At 44.9% G+C, this 20,943-nt stretch overlaps 1 protein-coding gene across 2 annotated transcripts in view; it reads left to right on the top strand.

The window, feature by feature from the left end:
• The window catches only part of uvrag (UV radiation resistance associated gene), a 405,878-nt gene that overhangs the window by 125,422 nt on the left and 259,513 nt on the right, over positions 1-20,943 (top strand). For both annotated transcript variants that reach the window (XR_011595706.1, XM_070892559.1), the window contains exon 7: positions 16,981-17,086. Coding sequence is in view for 1 of the 2 variants with exons in the window: in XM_070892559.1 (XP_070748660.1) it covers positions 16,981-17,086 (106 nt within the window). In the remaining variant the exon portion in view is untranslated. The remainder of the gene's footprint in view (positions 1-16,980; positions 17,087-20,943) is intronic.

The raw sequence follows: 20,943 nt of genomic DNA, 5'->3' as shown, positions 1-20,943 counted from the left end.
GATGCAAATGATTACAGTGCTGTCGACTTGACATGCCATACTTTTTAATAACTGTAGTTATTTTAGGCCCCTCTTCCGCTTTCCCACCCCTCCAAATATTAAACCATTCAAGAACTATTTACAGACTATCAAATCCATTAGCTCTTTCTTAAATTCATTAGAGCATACACTCTTGACCCTTACTTGTTCTTTAGCCCGACAAAGAGGCTATTTTGATAATTCTGATAAAGGATCCCAACAGAAATGTTAACCTGTCTTTCAAATTAGATCAGCATTCTAAAGGCATTCTCCTCCCTGGCTCTGTCATTTCTGATGAAGGGCTTAAGATGTTGGGTGCCATGTATTTTTGGTTTTTAGTTTCAATTGTTTGCACTGGAGAAGAGGACACACAGGAAATATTAAAGTATTCAAGATCCTTAATGGAATAGATAAATCTGACCCTGATTGGCCCACACACTCGAGAAGCAGGGGACATGTGCTCATGCTTTGACCAAGGGAAGATGTGCAGATAGTTCAAATTTATCGACCATGTGCAGTGATTGGTGAGCATGTAGACTGATTGCCCAGGATGACGGTTCAGGCATTGTGTGAAAACATCCAGGGGAAAATAAATAAGATCGGTATTTGCAAGAGTGGGCAATTGAGATGGATTCATTTTTAGAATTGAACAGCCAGATTTCAAAGTTTTTTTTGCTGGCCCTGTTTTATGTTCCTAATTTTAGATTTGCGGCATTGAGAATTTTCTTTTATCTTGTTTGCCTTGACTGGGATTTTGCTGGAAACACGAAAGAAAATCTGCTGCCTCAGAGAAGGATTTGCTTTCATTTATTCCTCAATGGATGAAAGTTTCCACATTCCAAACTGGCAGCTGCAGAAGTCTGTAATGCTTTACCTCTGCAGGGACATTTCTCTTTCTTGCACTCCTGACATACTTTATTCGCAGTTCTTGTTCTGAAAAGATGCTTTTCCTTTGCCTCAATCCACTGAAATTATTTTTTAATAGAATAGAGAAGATAAGGCATTTTGTTTCCCGTTTCAAGAAGTTAAATGTGAGTGTTTTTCTGACAGTTGGACTTTCCTGGTCTATAAGGTTCTAAGTTGGTTGCTTGACTGACTTGGAAGATATGAGAGCAGTATTTCCCGTTGCTTATTTCATATTGATACCTCCATGTGGATGCAAGCTTTAGCCTAAAAGCAATACCTTGGGACCATGCAGAGATGTAGTTAAGTTTGCTTTTGTCTTTCTCATCTCTCCAACGACATTTCCAAACTGTGCTGTATGACATTTCCAAACCGTTTTCATTCACAGTTCAGAATTCACAAGCATGCAACAGGAGACCTTCTTTCAGCCTATGTGCAAGATCCATGACCAAGCTCTGACCTGGATTTGTGCCAAGAAAGTGACCGAGTTGCAGGGAGGCAGGTTTCTACCCTATATAGTCACTTGGCACTGACCACTGGGAGAGAAGGGGGTGGGGAAGGACTTGGAGTTCGATGCCTTTTTGCTAAAGTCCCTCAACCTGTCCCAAGCAGTTGGTATTGAGTAAGCCTGATACGTCAGTTTGGATTTGGACATTTCAACCGGCAACGTTGCTGGCTTTTACTGCAAGTTTTACTGCTTGGGACCTTCCAACACGCTGAAGGCAGATGTCGATCATATACTTGATTGGGAAACTCTCGAGTATTGGGACGATAGCTGCTGGAAGATATTTCTTGGAGGTTGTATGCTCGTATATCCAGGGTTCGGTGCTTGCTGTGATTGGGTTGCCAAGAGGAAAATAGCAGCTGCGGAAGCTCACCATGGTGATACTGTGGAGGCTTGCTGCATGGATAGGTTGGAGTGAGACCAATGGCTTTCCTCATCCATACCCGTCGAATCTTCAGCCTAATATAATTCTGCCGATAGCAAGCAGCATGTGACAAGATCTGTTACTCAATGTACTTCTATCATTTAAAAAAACTTGAACCTTTATTTTAAAATAAATGAAATTCAGTGTGACATTCTTTGAAAAATCAGCCGTGGCAACTTAATTTATGAAAAGTTTTCTTAACTCTTATGAAGGAACCCAAATGAGGTTTGGGCTAATTTATTCGGCTTTTAAATCCGATCAGCGATGAGGCTTTCTCCAGAAAGACATTCTGTTTTGACCATACAAGACAGCGCACTTTATGCATGGAGGGCCATTGAATGTCTTCGTTGCATTTGGAGATAATTGTGCTTCTTAGAATTCATTTTATAAGGGTATCTTGATATCCCTCGATGTTGATTGTGATATTAGCAAGACAACAGATTGAAAACTGATGTGTTGTGGTTTTAAATGGTGGTTACCTCTATCTTTTTTAGATTTCAGTAAGTGGTCATGCTAAGTAAAGCTATTGCATGTGAAGCAAAATAATAAATTGGCCTTATTTATGAAAATGTTTTTCTCCCAAGACCAGTTGTGTGTTTCACATGGAGCAGACACCAGGGAACGGTGATCACCCAGTTATTGATCTGCAGGCACTGGGACAATGGAAACCCAGCACAAGTGGAGCGAAACTTGCAGCGACTTGCAGTTATGTAGTGCCTTTTAATACAGGGTGCTTCAGAAGTGAGAGCAGTTGGTGTCGGAGTTAGAGGGGAACAAGAGAAGCTACAATAAAGGGAAATAATCCATCCGGCTGCCTTGTTGGTGAACAAGCATCGATGATTACTGTGAGTAAGACCGGTCACATTGGAACTGGAGTCTGAGATCAATAGGTGTGTTAGATTCGGAAAGTTATGACCAAGATGAGGGAGGAGGCAGTTGGACAGATCAGGAACATCCTGTGGAGTTGGGAAGGATGAGATGCCAGAAGAATATTTTTGTAAAAAACTCTTAAGAATGTGTTTTAAAACTTCATGTGTACAGAGAAGTGTTCTGGTTGAGTCACACTCACATCTTTGCATCAACATTTTAAAAACTGCAAGTAATGGCAACAGTGTTGTTGAAGCGCATCAAAGTACATTCAGTTCTTGGCAGCCTTTTATTATAATGTCTCATTTGTCGCCTATTAATTGGCTGTCTCTCCAGTCGAGACCATGTCTTCGGAAGCTTTAGGCAAAAGAATATCACCCAGTCTTTGTTCCCTTGTAAATACCACTGCAAAATTCAGATGTCAGTTTGGCTCAGTTGATGGCAGCCTCACTTCTTGGTCAGAAGGTTGTGAGTTTGAACCACACAGCAGGACTTGTGCAAAATTCAAGATCAACATGATCCTGGCCAACATTTCTTCCTCAACTCATATCACCTAAAAACAGATTAACTTGCGATTTGTCCCATGGCTCAAATTGGTTGCTGTTTGCTTGTACATTAAAAGTCATTTATCATGAAAGATGCTCCATAAATAAAAGTATTTTGTTATCTTTAATCTGTAATATTTAGTTTTTAACTCCATGGTTGATATTTTACAAAGTGTTGCCTATGATAGATAACCTTGGCACATGCATCAGTTGGTCCAAGTAATCCTTCCCTTATTCTTTTCCTGAAGCGAAAGTTGCCTTTTTCTCGAGCCTCATTCTTTACCTTGCAGGCAACCACAGGCTTCCATATTTTACCAAAAGGATTGTGTCTGCCCTTCCTTTGTTAAATAACACGGCCAACGAGTTGTAACAAATATTTGAAGTAGTCAGATTTTGGTTTTAACTAGGCAGTGTGAATATAAAGCCAGGGGTTAAACAACCTCCCAGCCCACTGGGTATTTGCCTTTATTTGGGAGGATTATTTGAAAACCAGTTCTGTTTCCTTCCTGCCCATGTGGAATGAAACAGGTTCTCCTTCAATTATCGCAACACTATTGGAGATCATATTGAGTACGCAGTGAAGCCTTAGGAGGATATTTATCTTCATTGGCAGTGTGATGAGGAGAAATTTCTTCACTCAGAGAATTGTGAACCTGTGGAATCCTCTATAGAAAGTTGTTGAGGCCAGTTCGTTAGATATATTTAAAAGGGAGTTAGATGTGGCCCTTATGGCTAAAGGAATCAAGGGGTATGGAGAGAAAGCAGGAAGTTGCATGATCAGCCATGATCATATTGAATGGTGGTGCAGACTCGAAGGGTCGAATGGCCTGCTCCTGCACCGATTTTCTCTGTTTCATTACATTAAGTTCTACTTCAGAAGAATATGAACATTGATCTTCACTTGAGATCTGACCACCATTGCTTTTCGGGGAATGAAGGTTACTTTGAGGTCATTAAATTAGGTCTGTTCTCCCCAATCTTCGAATCTCTACATTGAACATTTGAACAGGAAGCAATAGTAATCATTACTGAGAACCATGCCTCTAATTATGCATGTCTTTGCTTTTGGATTAAGTTTTCCATTTGGCCTAACCTCCTCATGGTGACAAAGATCCATGGACATGACAAAGCGAGGCGTCGTGATGTTTATCGATGCCCAGTCTCATGTCGGGGTTGGCTTCCACTGATGCCGAGTAGTCAGTTAATATTTGTATAAACAAAATTAGATGGATTACTCTGCTGAATTCCATTTCAGAGACTCTCATTGCCCAAGGATGCTCTTCAGGATGATCAGCAAATTCTGATTGATTCACAAGACATCAGCTATTTTATATGGAATATTGAATGTCAGCCAGCTCTCGATAGTCGGAGCCTGGGAGCATGGTTGAGCAGTATAAAGCCATCGTCTTTCATTTTCTCTTCCTCGTCTTTGACTCTCTTCTTTAAACATTTCAATAGGAAGCAACCTTTTCTTCAAGTTAAAGCTGTTTTGAGTGTAGCTCTCGTTTGTGTATCAAATATTTTGTGCAATGCCTCCAAAGAAATCCCTGACTTGGTGTCCAAGAGGTGATGCCTTTCGTTAGTTATTTTCATTCATCAATGAATTGCTTGAAGTCAGAAGGAACTGTTAAGTGGGCATCCAGTGGAAAGTAGGGATAAACTAGCACATACAATTCATGAGGGATTATTCCTCCTCCAACTCTGTAAGGCAGTCTGCTCCTTGATTTCACTGCAAAACTCCCTCAAGACTGCAGCATCATTGAACTGCCAAAAAAAGGTATCTGTGTATCTTTGAGATCTCTGCTCTTCGTTCAAATCAAGCAGCTTCAAATGATCTGTTCTGGAACTGAGTGAAGATAAATCCCTATCTGCTCATTTGATTTTTTTTGGAACAAAAGGGACATCAAATTAACAGGAATAGTCTTTCAAAAGGGTAGACCTGCTCACTTAGAGTATTACACAGCCCCATATGCCTGCCTTGTTGATCAGATGCTCAAACATTTGAAATTCTATCTTCGAATCCAAGGAAAATGACCTGGTCACTGCATCTCATCTTTGACTGTTCGGTCTCGGTGAGGTGAGCTTCCTGCAGAATGTCACTACATCAGCCTTCCTGGTAACACTGAGTCAAAATATTTCAGTCTCTACATTATTGGCACTCTACCAAATAAAAAAAACAATGGCCCCAAGTTTCGGCCCGCGCCGAAAACGGCGCACCTCCGAGCTGGACGCCTGTTCTTCGTGCCTAAAAGTGCGCTAGAAAAAAACTTCGATATTCTCCGGCTCCTCGGAGCTTGATCTCAGCTTGGCGCGGCGCGCTCTTCACAGCGGGGGGCGGAGCCAAACACTCGTGCCGATTCTGTAAGTAGTGGGGGGGCGGGTCCAATTTAAATGAGCCAACCTGGTGCCGACAACCCTGCGTGCGCGCGCACGCGCAGTGTCAAACAGACATTGGCACTCGGCCATTTTTAAAAGGACTCTGCTGCCGTCGAGCCACTGACGCCGCTCCTATCCCATGGCCGAATGGCCTCAACCCCCTTGAAAAGCTGCGTGCCTCCGGTGTTGATCCTTCGGCTGCTGGCCAGCCACTGACGCCGCTCCTATCCCATGGCCGAATGGCTTCAACCCCCTTGAAAAGCTGCGTGCCTCCGCTGTTGATCCTTCGGCTGCCGGCCAGCCACTGACGCCGCTCCTATCCCATGGCCGAATGGCCTCAACCCCCTTGAAAAGCTGCGTGCGTCCGGTGTTGATCCTTCGGCTGCCGGCCAGCCACTGACGCCGCTCCTATCCCATGGCCGAATGGCTTCAACCCCCTTGAAAAGCTGCGTGCCTCCGCTGTTGATCCTTCGGCTGCCGGCCAGCCACTAACGGAATGAAGGCCTGCCTGCAGCACAGCAGCTCAGCTCGAAGGCTGCTTGCTGCCGCTGTTGGGGCTGCCGTCAAGACACTGACACCACACCCCTGCCTGTCTCCAACATGAAAGGCCTGCCTGAAGCACAGCAGCTCAAAGGCTGCTGCTGTTTCACACAGGTAGGAACATGGTTTATTTAATCTTTTCTTTGCTTATAAATTTTTATTCAGGTTGGATTTATTTGTATAATATTTGTATAAGTATAACTAAGGATTGATTATAGAATTTAATGACTTCCTTTCCCCGCCCCCCCCCCCCCCTCGTTCCCTACGCCTAATTTGTAACCTACGCCTGATTTTCTAAAGTGTAGACAACGTTTTTTCGAGTGTACAAAAATCTTCACTTACTCCATTCTAAGTTAGTTTGGAGTAAGTTTTCACTGCTGAAACTTTGAAAACAGGCGTAAGTGGCCGGACATGCCCCCTTTTGAAAAGAAAATTCTGTTCCAAAGTGAAACTGTTCCAACTGACTAGAACTGGAGCAAACTAAATGCCGAGAATTTGAATTTCTAAGATACTCCGTTCTACACCAGTTGCTCCAAAAAATCAGAATCAACTGAGGCTGAAACTTGGGCCCAATGACTCTACTATTGTGCAATTGTTCATTGTTACACACACAATTCAGGATCCAGAACTGAACCCTGTCGTAAAGGACTGCTCATGGCTCCCCCACAGTAAACATGATGATTACAGCATCTGAAAATGTAACCATCTTAAAACTATACACACTATGGTCCAACCTTGTTACCTGCTTCATCTCTACTATTGGGGGTTGATACTCCTGCTCATGGGAGTTGGTTTCAGTCAGGAGTGAAATTTGCAACTGAACCCATGTTGATTTCCTATCTTCCCCCCCCCACCCCCGACACCACTCGCTCCCCCCCGCGCCCCCCCCCCCCCGGAATCACCAGCTTTAACGCGCAGTTGTTGCGTTCCTAACTGATCAGTGCCTCATTTATCTCTTCTGACTCCCATTTCGCCTACTCAAACATACTTCAATCTTCCCCACTCCAGAGACTTAAGCGCACAATCTATGCTGACACTGCAGTACTGAGGGAGTGCTGCTCTGTGAGGTGATGTCTTTCAGATGAGATGTTAAACTGAGGTCGAATCCCCCCCTCCCCCACCCTCAGGTGGACATAAAATTCCCATACATGATTTAAACAAGAGCAGGCCTGGTATCCTGGCCATCATTTATCCCTCAGTTATCAACACTGAAAAACAATTATCTAGTCGTTCATCTTATTGCAGTTTGTGGGATTTTGCAATTTGGCTATGATCTTTGCCTGCATTATAACAGAGACTTTTAATTGGCTGCAAAGCACTTTGTTACATTCTGACCGCCCCGCCGCTCCCTCCGACCCCCCCCCCCCCCGCCCTTCCCCCTCCTCCAACACAGTTCCATTAATATCAGATCGTTGTAATGTTAGAGGACCTGAAGAATTTTGAGGTGTTTCAAATCTCTTGCCTACGTTAAAACATAATTTACGAACATAGTACATTTGTACAACAGCTGCCTCCTTTACCTGTCCTCTAAATTCCTGCAGATTATTTTTGAATCTGTAACTTATCTCAGAGAATGAAATCCCCCAAGGCAGCGGGAAAACTGGCAGGGAGTAATCCTTTTAATTGAGGAACGTAGGTGAAAAGCCAAACACATGATGCAGGACACCGCCAATATTGAAAGCGAAGCCAAAATAAACCAAGTAATAATTAGTAGTGTTGAGCCTAAACATTAAAAGGTTGTAAATCGTAGGAGGCGTGGGAAGGCTGAGAGGTGTAAGGAATCCGGTCGGGTTATGCCAGAAACTCCGTTCCAGTCATGTGTACGGTCGGTTACACCTGATCTGATCCTATTCAATGAGGAATTGAGTTGAGGAGGGTTCTTTTTGCTGATTTCCATCTAAATGCAATTAGCAGGAACAACATGGCAGCAACACGTTCTAGGTCTGTACAGCAGCTGAGATATACAATCTTCCGATGAAGATTGCTTGCTTTGTTGGAAGGTAGCCATTTCCCTTAACCCGAGCTGCCCCTCCGCCACCTCTTCCCTTTCCCCACTCCATGGTGGCTGTAAAAGGGGTGCAATCCATCAGTCATTTGATAATAAGCACATAGAAGAACCAGCCCTGAATAATAGGCTCCCACGTACCAAGAAAAAAAGGCTAGATAAGAATGCTGCCAAAACTCAGGAACAGTTAGAAGGGTTTATATCCAAAATTTTCTGACTACCTCCCCGGTCCTTGTGGGAAAGATCATTAACACTCATTCATGTGGGCGCAGCAAGTAAGTAATTCTCTTCGTTCTTTTAAACTTTTTTTGTCCTGTGGGTTCCCATTATACCCAGAGCTGTCAACATGAGGGAAATGTTCGGAGTGAGATTTACGATCAAAAAGAATGAAATTGATTGCAAACCCATTTAAACATCGGGAATGTTTACTTTTTAGAGTGAGATGTATTCAAGTAGGTTACATTTTTGAACCAAAATGAGTGAGTCTCACTCCAAATGAATTTGACTTGACAAGTTTGAAGGAACGATGAGATCAGAGGCGATAACCACCTTGTCAGATTATAAAAGCATTGGCCGTGGAGGCGCAAGATGGGAGTTGGTCCTTGTTTCCTTTGGCCAGAGAGCCTACAGGCACATTGCCTCTGCTGTTTCTGGAGAATTGAGAGAGTACACAGTCACCAAAATTGAAGCAAAAAGAAGTCACTTTAAAGACCACACATTCATGGCAGCAGCAGTGGCCATTCAGCTCCTCGAGTCTGTTCTGCCACTCAAAGAAATCATGGCCGATCTGTACTTCAACTCTGCTTACCCACCTTTGAGCCATATCCTTCGATAACCTTACCCAACAAAAACTGTCAACCTCGATTTAAAAAAAAACTTTAACCCCAGCATCCCCAGCCTTTTGGGGAGCAAGTTCCAGATTTCCCAACCCTTGTGTGGCAAAAGTGCCTCCAGATTTCAAGATGATGCCCTCTTCTGCTGGATTCCACCACCAGAGGAACTGGTTTCTCTGTATCTACCTGGGCGATTCCCTGTATCATTTTAAGTACTTAAATTATATCACCCCTCAACCTTCGAAACTCAAAGGAATACATCCCAAGTTTATGCAGCCTCGTTATTCAATCCTTTAAGCCCCGGTATAATTCTGGTGAATCTGTGCTGTACCCCTTCCAAGGTCAATACGGTATATCTATCGCAAAGTTCGGTGTCCAAAACTGAACATCTTTTTGATTACTTTTTGAACCTGTGTACTAGCTTTTGGTGATTTGTGCACATGGACTTCTAAATCCCATTGCTCCTCCACAGCTGCTGGTCTTGCCATTTAGAACATATTTTGATTTGGCCTTCTCAAACTTCCCCACATTGAACTCCATCTGCCTTAGTTCTGCCTACTCAATTATCTGTCTCTGCCATTGTAACGTGCTGCTCCCATCCACACAACTTGGATCCTAACTTGGATGTCATCTGCAAACTTAGATATACAACTCTATTCTTTCATACATCATTATCATCGGCGGTCCCTCAAACGAGGATGTCTTGTGTCCACAAGATTTCACAGATGTTTCAATAAAGGACCTGATGTTCCAGTCCTGAACTCCAATTGAGAGGGTGGGAGATGCCTGTGCAGGTGACCATTGCACATCAGCCACCACACGGGCTCAACAGTGGCCTTTATCCAGTGGCCAGGGTTGAACCAGGACGATTGGAGACTGCTCTGCTCCACAGACCTAGTGCGCGCACATATCTCAGTGTGGGCTGGCCCGTGCTGCCTCTGGGCCCTGTATCCTCATGCACCACACTTTCGCCCACGGCGTTCGAGGGCCCGGTGCTCTAGCTTGATTTATAGCCCCGATCTGCGGTGGTGTTCTCGCAGGTCGGGGTGGCCCACGATACAAGTCATTAATATATACGGTGATGGGCGAAGGCCCCAGCCAGATCCCTGGGGAAGACCACGTGTCACATCCCGCCAATCAGAAAACTAATCCTTTATCCCCACTCTGGGTCCGATTTCTAATCCATGTCACAAGCTCGCCTCTAATTCCTGGGTGTAAATTGCCTGTTTTATCATTCTGGCGGTAGTGGAGACACCCGCTTTTTCCGTCGTCAGGTCTGTGGCCATAGCCGCAATGCTTGTTGATCCATTCAGCCGGCAGGGGATTGGTGACGGACAACAAATGCAGAACTGGGAGAGCAGAGCATCAGGTGTTGAGGATTCAGCCATTCTATAAAAGCACCTTGATTTGCATTCTGGTTTGATGACCAAGGTATCAACTCGGACATTTGGCTTGTTTCAGCGGCTTAGTTTGCACTTAGCATATTCTAGTTTGCACCCCAGTGTGTAAATGCCACCTAGTTTGGTCCCTGATCTGCACAGAATTGGCTTTCCTTAATGAGGCAGCAAGGGGGTGTATCTGGGAGGGACATTCGGGAATGGTAATGTGGAAACATCAACTGGGTTTTGGATCCTGAATACCCACACAATCCTGTTGGAAGAGTGGTGATGCAGGATGAAGATTTTTGAAGGAGGAGAGAAATCATGTTTTGACTCACTATTCAATTGGAACTGACTGATTTTGATCAGCTGTAACACTGGAATAGATCTGAAGTAATCCAACTTCCTTACACTTTATCCACGCTTCAAAACCTGCTGTCGTGTTGCTGTCCAATGGAGATGACAATTTGTCAGTAATCGCTGTTTTTACATGGGTTATCCGTGGAGTGTTAGCCGGTTCCTGCAGCGTGGCTGTAAACCTGCCATAGTCCTGAAAGACCTAGAACCATGCAGTACGGAGGAGGCCATTCGGTCCATCGTGCCTGTTTTCTTTGAAAGAGCGATTAAATTAATCCCACTCCCCTGCTCTTTCCCCATAGACCTGCAGATTTTTCCTTTTCCAAGTCTGTCTCCAAAAATCTCCATCTCCCACCTAATTTTTAAAATAATGGAAGCAACTCGAAGTGTATCACTTCAACTTAAATGACATTCCAATGGACGTTTTTGATATTCACGTGCTTTTAATTGCTCTATCATAGAATGGTTACAACACAGAAGGAGGCCATTGAGCCTGTGATGGCTCTCTGCAAGAGCACTTCTCCTGGCCCCACTCCCCCACCCTTTTCCTGCAGCCCTGAAAATATTTTCTTTCAGTCGGCCGTGCCTTCAGCTGCCTAGGCCGTAAGCTCTGGAATTCCCTCCCTAAACCTTTCTGCCTCTCATTCCTCCTTTTAAGACCCTCCTTAAAATCTACGTCTGACCAAGCTTTTGGTCATCTGCCCTAATTTCTCCTTATGTGGCTCGGTGTCAATTTTCTTTGTCTTATAACACAGCTGTGAAGCATCTCTGGACGTTTTACTACATTAAAGGATCTATATAAACACAAGTTATTTTGAATTCAATCTTTATACTCGCTAGTAATTTGCATAACGAGATATATACACTTCAATATAATTTTCCACCATTTTAAAGGAACTGTGCAATGTTGTGATATACAACTAAGTTCTCTTCTCTCTCCCTATCACAGAGAGAAATTACAAGCAGATCAGCCCTGGTTGGTCATTGCCTTCTCTGGGCCTTTACTACAGCCCTGACTCAGACCATCCAACTTGGCACAGACCACAAATCCAACCTGGGACCCCCGATCTGTATGGCTCAAGACCGTAATATCTAGTGCGTTCACCAGCGTCTGCACGTGTGTATCTGTACTGGTCTCCAGAAGTAATAAAATCTGGCTTGGGTGAGGACCGCTCTGACAGGCTTGCACTAAGCAAATAGAATCAGCCATAAATTGCTTTTGCTGTAACGGAGCTCTGAAAGATTAATCTGTGGGGGACTGGAATGGCTTTTCTGAACCAAAATAAATAGTGAGCTTTTCACTTCAATGTGTCCAAAGATTACTGCCAGCTAAAATGTGCCACACATTTACTGTGGCTTGAGGGCTATGTTTTTGTTCTGAATTCTTTTTCGGAAACACCACTCAGTCTATCCAGTGAGTCGGGCCCTGTCGGAAAATGCCTGTCATTTGAAGCTTTTTTTTATTTGCGTTTTCTCTATCTGGAAAGGTGCTGATGCATATTGAGTGCAGTTCCACTGTTATTAGCTCTCTGATGTTCAACATTCTTCTTGTGTGAGCTGAGGGAATGCATGCTGGCGGGCTGCCCCACTGTAGCAGGCAGCCGAGCCCGATCGCGTTCTCATCCAACGCGACTTGGATAGCTCAACCAAGAAGCCGACACGGGCGCGATGGGCCGAATGGCTTCCTTCTGTACTGTATGATAATACTTGTAGGTGATCTTATAGAAATGTATAAGATTATGAGGGGGCTTGACTATGTTTCCACTGATGGGGGAGACTAGAACTAGGCATAATCTTAGAATAAGAGGCCGCCCATTTAAAACTGAGATGAGGAGGAATTTCTTCTCGGAGGGTTGTAAATCTGTGGCATTTGCTGCCTCAGAGTTGTGGAAGCTGGGATATTGTCTATCTCTGTCTTAAATTTATTCAGTTTCTTAACTGATAAGGGAATAAGGGGTTATGGGGAGCGGGCAGGGAAGTAGATCTGAGTCCATGATCGGATCAGCCAAGATCGTATTAAGTAGCGGAGCAGGCTCGAGGGGCCGTATGGCCGACTCCTGCTCCTATTTCCTATAAGAACATAAGAAATAGGGACAGGAGTAGGCCATAGGGCCCCTCGAGCCTGCTCCGCCATTCAATAAGATCATGGCTGATCTGATCATGGACTCAGCTCCACTTCCCCGCCCGCTCCCCATAACCCTTTACTCCCTTATTGTTCAAGAAACAATCTATTTCTGAAATTTATTCAATGTCCCAGCTTCCACAGCACTCTGAGGCAGCGAATTCCACAGATTTACAACCCTCCGAGAAGAAATTTCTCTTTATCTCAGTTTTAAATGGGTGGCCCCTTAATCTAAGATCATGCCCTCTAGTTCTAGTCTCTCCCATCAGTGGAAACATCCTCTCTTCATCCACCTTGTCAAGCCCCCTCATAATCTGATACGTTTCGATAAGATCACCTCTCATTCTTCTGAGTTCCAATGAGTAGAAGCCCAACCTACTCAGCCTTTCCTCATAAGTCAACCCCCTCATCCCCGGAATCAACCTAGTGAACCTTCTCTGAACTGCCTCCAAAGCAAGTATATCCTTTCGTAAATATGGAAACCAAAACTGCACGCAGTATTCCAGATGTGACCTCACCAATATCTTATACAACTATAGCAAGACTTCCCTGCTTTTATACTCCATCCCCTTTGCAATAAAGGCCAAGATACCATTGGCCTTCCTGATCACTTGCTGCACCTGCATACTATCCTTTTGCGTTTCATGCACAAGTACCCCCAGGTCCTGCTGTACTGCAGCACTTTGCAATCTTTCTCCATTTAAATAATAACTTGCTCTTTGATTTTTTTTCTGCCAAAGTGCATGACTTCATACTTTCCAACATTATACTTGACCTGCCAAGTTCTTGCCCACTCACTTAGCCTGTCTATGTCCTCTTGCAGATTTTTTGTGTCCTCCTCATACATTGCTTTTCCTCCCATCTTTGTATTGTCAGCAAACTTGGCTACGTTGTGGATTATGAACGCTAAACTTACTGGCTTTGTCAGTGTTCAGGTGTGGGAATCCCTCTTCCTCACCTCAACCCTCCCCACGCCCCCCTCCCCTCCCCAATTCTCCTATCATTCTTAGTAAGTATATTATCAGTTTTAACAAGTTAACAGCCTTGACTATTGTAGTAAGATTACGATTTCCACTTCTAACCACTTTTATCCCAAATCTACTTCAGTTAAATCTGCTGCTGATAGTGCAGCTCAAGTATGTTGAAATTGGAACTGTGCAATACGTCTTCCTTCATATGGTAGTAGCAGAGCAAATCAAATGTCAATATCTAAGTTGGATCTCCAGGCCAAAGCTTCCAGTGTAACAGCGTGGATATCTTCTAGACTGCCTGCAAATTCCCTCTGAGGGCAGTGCTCAATGATGTGCTCCAGGGTCTGATTAGGAGCTCCACAGTCACATGATGGGGATGCTTTAATCTTCCAAGACCAGTTCTGAGGCGGTTGATGGTTGTCCACTGTATACGAGGAAGGTTTGATCCTTCAGGTTGTACAGTGGAGTCCTCTATAAGGAATCCATTCCGTATGTCGTAGTTTAACAACAACATTAACTTGTATTTATATCGCGCCTTTAACGGAGTGAAACTTCCCAAGGTGCTTCACAGGAGTATTATGAAATTAAAAATTGGAGTAGAAGTAGAAATTAGTGCAGGTGATCAAAAGCTTGGTCAAAGAGGTAGCTTTTAAGGAGCGTCTTGAAGGAGGAAAGAGAGGCGGAGAGGTTAAGGCAGAGAGTTCCAGAGCTTGGAGCCATGGCAGCAGAAGGCATGGCCACCAATGGTTGAGCGATTATAATCAGGGATGCTCAAGAGGGCAGAATTGGAGGAATCGAGGCATTGCTTAACTGGGAATCAATGTCGGTCAGCGAGCACAGGAGTGAGGGGTGATGGGTGAGCGGGACTTGGTGCGAGTTGGGACACGGGTAGCTGAGTTTTGGATTATCTCTAGTTTACGGAGGGTAAAATGTGGGGGGGCCAGCCAGAAGTGCGTTGGAATAGTCAAGCTAGAGATAACAAAGGCATGGATGAGGGTTTCAGCAGCGGATGAGCTGAGGCAAGAGCAGAAACGGGCGTTGTTACGGAGGTGGAAATAGCTGGTCTTAGTTATGCTGCGGATTTGTGATCGTAAGCTCATTTCAGGGTCAAGTAGGCTGCGAACAATGGTTCAGCCTTAGAAATTGGTGAGAGGAATGGAGTCAGTGGCTCGGGAATGGAGTTTGTGGCGGTGACCGAAAACAATGGCTTTGGTCTTCCCAATCTTCAGTTGGAGAAAGTTTCTGCTCATCCAGAACTGGATGTCGGACAAGCAGTCTGACAATTTAGAGACAGTGGCGGGATCGCAGGAAATGGTAGTGAAGTAGTGCTGGGTGTCATCAGTGTACATGTGAAAACTGTTGCTATGTTTTCGGATGATGTCGCCAAGGGGCCACATGTAGATGAGGAAGGGGCCAAGGATAGATCCTTACAGGACACCAGAGGGGAACAGTCAGGATGAGAGAGAGCAATTGTTTTAACAGGGACTAGGGTATCGAAGGTGGTGGTAAGGGTGTGATTGAGCATAGAAATAGGTGCAGGAGTAGGCCTCTCAGCCCTTCGAGCCTGCACCACCATCCAATATGATCATATATGATCATGGCTGATCATGCAACTTCAGTACCCCATTCCTGCTTTCTCTCCATACCCCTTGATCCCTTTAGCCGTAAGGGCCACATCTAACTCTCTTTTGAATATATCTAACGAACTGGCCTCAACAACTTTCTGTGGTAGAGAATTCCACATGCTCACAATTCTCAGTGAAAAAGTTTCTCCTAATCTCGGTCCTAAATGGCTTGCCCCTTATCCTTAGCCCATATCTGCGATTGATACGATGGAAGTAGTGAGGCCACGAGAGTTGGGAACGTTGAGGGGCTGGCCATGAATATGAGTTGATGAGTTTACATGGAGTGTGAGATTCAGGAGAGATAGGTGGCGAGTGAACTCAGGAGAGAGAGCATGATGAATTGAGATGGAGGTTGAAATCACCGAGGATGAGAAGTCGTTCGGTGCAGAGGGAGGAAAGTAGTTGACAAATAGCAGTCATTACATTTTTATGGTACTTGGGTGGGTGGTAGACAATGGGAATTTTAAATGTGGTGAGATGCTCAAAGGAGAAAGTTCTTCGAAGCAATTCGCTAATGGTCATCGAGGCTGAATAGAAGATCGCTGAAGGGTTTCGGCGACGGTCCAAAATGGCCGCCTAGATTTCTGATGGGTTGGTGGTAGGTTGTTCAAGTCGGCCTGGATTGGCATGTCTTTGAGGTGTAGCGGTTGTATTCTCTGGAGACTGCATATTCGCAGCGTCTGTGTGGTGGGGCAGTGATTGCAAGCTCGGGCAACCATGGTGTTGGGATCGATAAAGGCTTTGGCTTTTCATTCGGATCATTTGAAAAGCATTTTATGGCAAGTTTGACAAATGTTCCAAAATATATGATCTTTGTATGAATTGTCGGTGCTGTGAAGTCTCGAGTGCAAGTTGTATCTTATACCTTCACTCAACTGAATCCAAGAAAACAACTTGTACCACAATGTAAAATAATTCATTTTTTTAAGTTTAACTATAAAATCAGGATGTGATTTTGATTTTTGGAAGTGGTGTGTTCCAAACTGAAAAAAGCTCTCCATTCTTTTATAATGAATCTTTGCATTTAGTCAGCTAATGTGATTTATGCAATGGAGCTACCCAATGACCCATGTCAGTGATGCTGACAAGAATTTAATCTGCATCAGTCTTGGGATAAATTGTTGATTTTAAATGGTTCCACTGTCCTCCTCCTTCAAGTTATGCTCCCTTTTATAATATGCTGGGCAGGTTTTCCCAAAATGGCTGCCAATTGTGGTAGGACCTTTGCTTCCTCTCTTCCCTCCTCGTTTCCTCTTCCCTCCCACTGCCTCCCCGCCCAACCCAAATAGTTTCACCTTCTACAGAATGATTGTGTTTACCCCCTCCCTTTTCAGTTGCTTTGTGGATCAGCCGAGCAGTTTCCACACTATCCTGAAAATACCAGCAGAGTTCACTTGTGCTGCCTTTATACCCTTTCTAGAGGCTCTGGATACCCCAGGGCAGGACTTCCATTGTTCTGATACACAAATGGATTAGATTTCTGATTTTTGTTTAAATTCTCATTTTACAGGCTTCATACTGCTCAACGTGCAATAAAGCAGACTCAGGTAACCGTGCAGAAAGTAGGCAAAGAAATTGAGGAGAAATTGAGACTAACTGCATCAACTACAAAATTGGTAAGAACCAGTATTATGTGTGTGTCTTAAGTATTCATTTTGAATTTGAGAAGTATTGTGAACACTTTTAAGAGCAGTATGTGAGCATAAAACCCATGCAGATATTGTATGGTCTCCTGATGGCTTAGTTGACACACCATGTGGTGCAGTACTGAGCCAGGACCATCCCTTGTCTGTGCTGAATTAGCAGTGGTTGTGCTGCGGACCCTTTGTCCCTGAGCTTGGAAGAGGCAAAAACCAGACTGGGAGACGTCAAATGGAGGTCAAATCCTTTCCCCTCGAGGAGAGGCCCATGCCTATTTCTGAGTAGCCAGAAATATTGTGGCATTGGTGAAAGCTAGAAGCGTACAGTGTGCCCCGTTTTCAGTTGAGGTATTTATGGAATGGAGCAATCTGAAGAGGGAATAAGGACAAAAAAGAGCCAGGGAAACCATGGTCGTGGAGCATTAAAATGGAGTTGAGTGCGTCCTCTGCCAGCTGCCATCTTTATAATGTAGCCCTTGGATCTTAGCAAGTGAAACCAGTGCTCGCTCACGTTGAAGCATTGGTTACTAACTGGTGCACAGCTTGTTAGTGAACTGCAAGATAGCAGTACAATAGGGACGAGGTCCTTTCTTGCAAATTCCTTCCTAGCTCGGATTTTGTGGTAAATTGCAGTAGAATAGGGGCAAACTCAGGACCTTATTGTTATGAATGGCTGTGCTCAGTACTGAGCAGCGCCTTTTAAGCTGTGTTGCCATTAAGAACATAAGATATAGGAGCGGAGCAGGCCATACAGCCCCTCCAGCCTGCTCCGCCATTCAATAAGATCATGGCTGATCATTGACCTCAACTCCACTTTCTCGCCCGATCCCCATATCCCTTGATTCCCCTCGACTCCAAAAATCTATCGAACTCAGCTTTGTATATATATTCAGAGACTCAGCATCCACAGCCCTCTGGGGCAGAGAATTCCAAAGATTGACAACCCTCTGACTGAAGAAATTCCTCCTCATCTCAGTCTTAAATGGCCGACTCCTTATCCTGAGACTGTGCCCCCTAGTTCTAGACTCTCTAGCAAGGGGGAACAGCCTCCCAGCATCTAATCTGTCAATCCCCCTCAGAATCTTGTATTTTTCAATGAGGTCAGCTCTCCTCCTTGTCAACTCCAGAGAGTATAGGCCCATTCTACATAGTCTCTCATCATAAGACTGCCTTCTCATCCCAGTTAACAATCTATTGAACCTTCGTTGCACCATCTCCAAGGCCATCTCTGATCACTTCCTCGTATCGCACTCCACTCACATCCCCCTTACATCCCCCCAACCCTACCTCCTTTTAGATAGGTTAAGCGAATAGGCTAAGGTTTGGCGGATGGAATACAATGTCGGAAAATGTGAGGTCATCCACCTTGGGGGGGGGGGGGGGGGAAACATTAAAAGGGAATATGATTTGAATGGGGAGAAATTACAACATGCTGCGGTGCAGAGGGACCTGGGGGTCCTTGTGCATGAATCTCAAAAAGTTAGTTTGCAGGTGCAGCAGGTAATCAGGAAGGCGAATGGAATGTTGGCCTTCATTGCGAGAGGGATGGAGTACAAAAGCAGGGAGGTCCTGCTGCAACTGTATCGGGTATTGGTGAGGCCGCACCTGGAGTACTGCGTGCAATTTTGGTCACTTTACTTAAGGAAGGATATACTAGCCTTGGAGAGGGTACAGAGACGATTCACTAGGCTGATTCCAGAGATGAGGGGGTTACCTTATGATGATAGATTGAGTAGACTGGGACTTTACTCGTTGGAGTTCAGAAGGATGAGGGGTGATCTTATAGAAACATTTAAAATAATGAAAGGGATAGACAAGATAGAGGCAGAGAGGTTGTTTCCACTGGTAGGGGAGACTAGAACTAGGGCGCACAGCCTCAAAATACAGGGGAGCCAATTTAAAACCGAGTTGAGAAGGAATTTCTTCTCCCAGAGGGTTGTGAATCTGTGGAATTCTCTGCCCAAGGAAGCAGTTGAGGCTAGCTCATTGAATGTATTCAAATCACAGATAGATTTTTAACCAATAAGGGAATTAAGGGTTACGGGGAACGGGCGGGGAAGTGGAGCTGAGTCCACTGCCAGATCAGCCATGATCTTTTTTAATGACGGAACAGACTCGAGGGTCTAGATGGCCTACTCTTGTTCCTAATTCTTATGTTCTTATGTGTCCGTCCCTGGAATAAAACTCTCTCCCGAGTCTCTTACAACTGCACTTACGAACTCCCAACTGCCCAGCCTTTGGCTCTTTGTTCATCGTGACATCTCTGCAGCTATCGATCTGCTCAACACATCCTCACCACCCATTTTGATGCCCCAGTCCCTGTTAAAACAATTACTCCTCTCTCACGTTGGCCTTTCCCCCTGGTATAACCCTGATCTTCACTCCCATAAGTCCAAGGGAGGTAGACTTGAACTAATGTGGCGGACAACTGGTTTAGCCATTCACCGTTAGATCTGGCTGGACCACATAAAGCACTATCGGGTCCTGCTCTCGTCTGCCAAAATCACTCACTATTCCAGCAGCTTTCTGGAATGTAAAGATAAACTCCAGCTTCTATTCTCCACTGCTAACCATATTTTTATACCCCTCTCCCCAGTCTTCACCCTCACCTCCGACAATAAGTGTGAGGAGCTCATGGACCTCTTTATCTCTAAGATTGAGACCATCCGTTCAGCCGCCTGTGCCTCTTCCCTTCCTTCCCCGAGCCCACAGGGCCAAACTTTCCCTAAGGTAGCTCCCTTCCCTCGCCCTGACCTCACATCTTTCTCCAGTTTCTCTCCGATCTCCCCTCATGACCTCCTCGAGCTCATCCTGTCCATGAGACTCACTTCCTGCTCCCTGGACCCTATTTCCATCAAACTGCTGACCACCCAACTTCCTTTTCTGGCTCCCATGTTAGCTGACATTGTTAATGGTTCTCTCTCCTCAGGTACTGTTCCCCTCTCCCTCAAACCTGCCGTCATCACCACTCTCCTCAAAAAAAACAACCCTCAATCCCTCTGTCCTTACAAACTACCGCCCCCTCTCCATCCTGCCTTTCATTTTCAAAGTTATTGAATGTATGGTCGCCTCCCAAATCCATGCTGATCTTTCCCAGAACTCGGTTTGAATCCCTCCAATCCGGTTTCCGCACGTGCCACAGTACAGAAACTGCTCTCATCAAAGTCACAAATAACATCCTTTGTGACTGTGACAAAGGCAAACTATCCCTCCTCGTCCTTCTTGACGACTCCATCCTTCTCCAACGCCTCTCCACTGTCGTCCAGCTGGGTGGGACTGCACTCGCCTGGTTCCATTCTTCTCTATCTAATCGTTGCCGGAGAATCACCTGCAACGGCTTCTTTTCCCGTCCCCGCATCATTACATCTGGTGTCCTCGCAAGGATCTATCCTTGGCCCCCTCCTCTTTCTCATCTCCATGTTGCCCCTTGGCGATCATCCAGAAACACAGCGTCAGTTTCCACATGTACACCGACAACTCCCAGCTCTACCTCACCATCACTTCTCTCGACTCCTCAAAAGTTTCTAAATTGTCAGGCTGCTTGTCCAACATCCAGTTCTGGATGAGCAGAAATTTTGTTTTCGGTCACCGCCACAAACTGCGTTCCCTCGCCACTGACTCTAGCCCTCTGCCAACTTCTGTTTGAGGCTAAACCAGACTGTTCGCAACCTTGGTGTCATATTTTATCCTGAAATGAGCTTTTGGCCACATATCCACAGCATAACTAAGGCCGCCTATTTTCACCTCCATAACCTCGCTCGTCTCTGCCCTTGCCTCAGCTCATCCGCTGCTGAAGCCCTCATCTATGTCTAGACTTGACTATTCCAATGCAC

Source organism: Pristiophorus japonicus, chromosome 10 (assembly GCF_044704955.1).
Source record: "Pristiophorus japonicus isolate sPriJap1 chromosome 10, sPriJap1.hap1, whole genome shotgun sequence".
Taxonomy (NCBI): domain Eukaryota; kingdom Metazoa; phylum Chordata; class Chondrichthyes; family Pristiophoridae; genus Pristiophorus; species Pristiophorus japonicus.
Note: the sequence above shows the minus strand (reverse complement) of the source record. Positions and strands in the feature narration are given on the sequence as shown.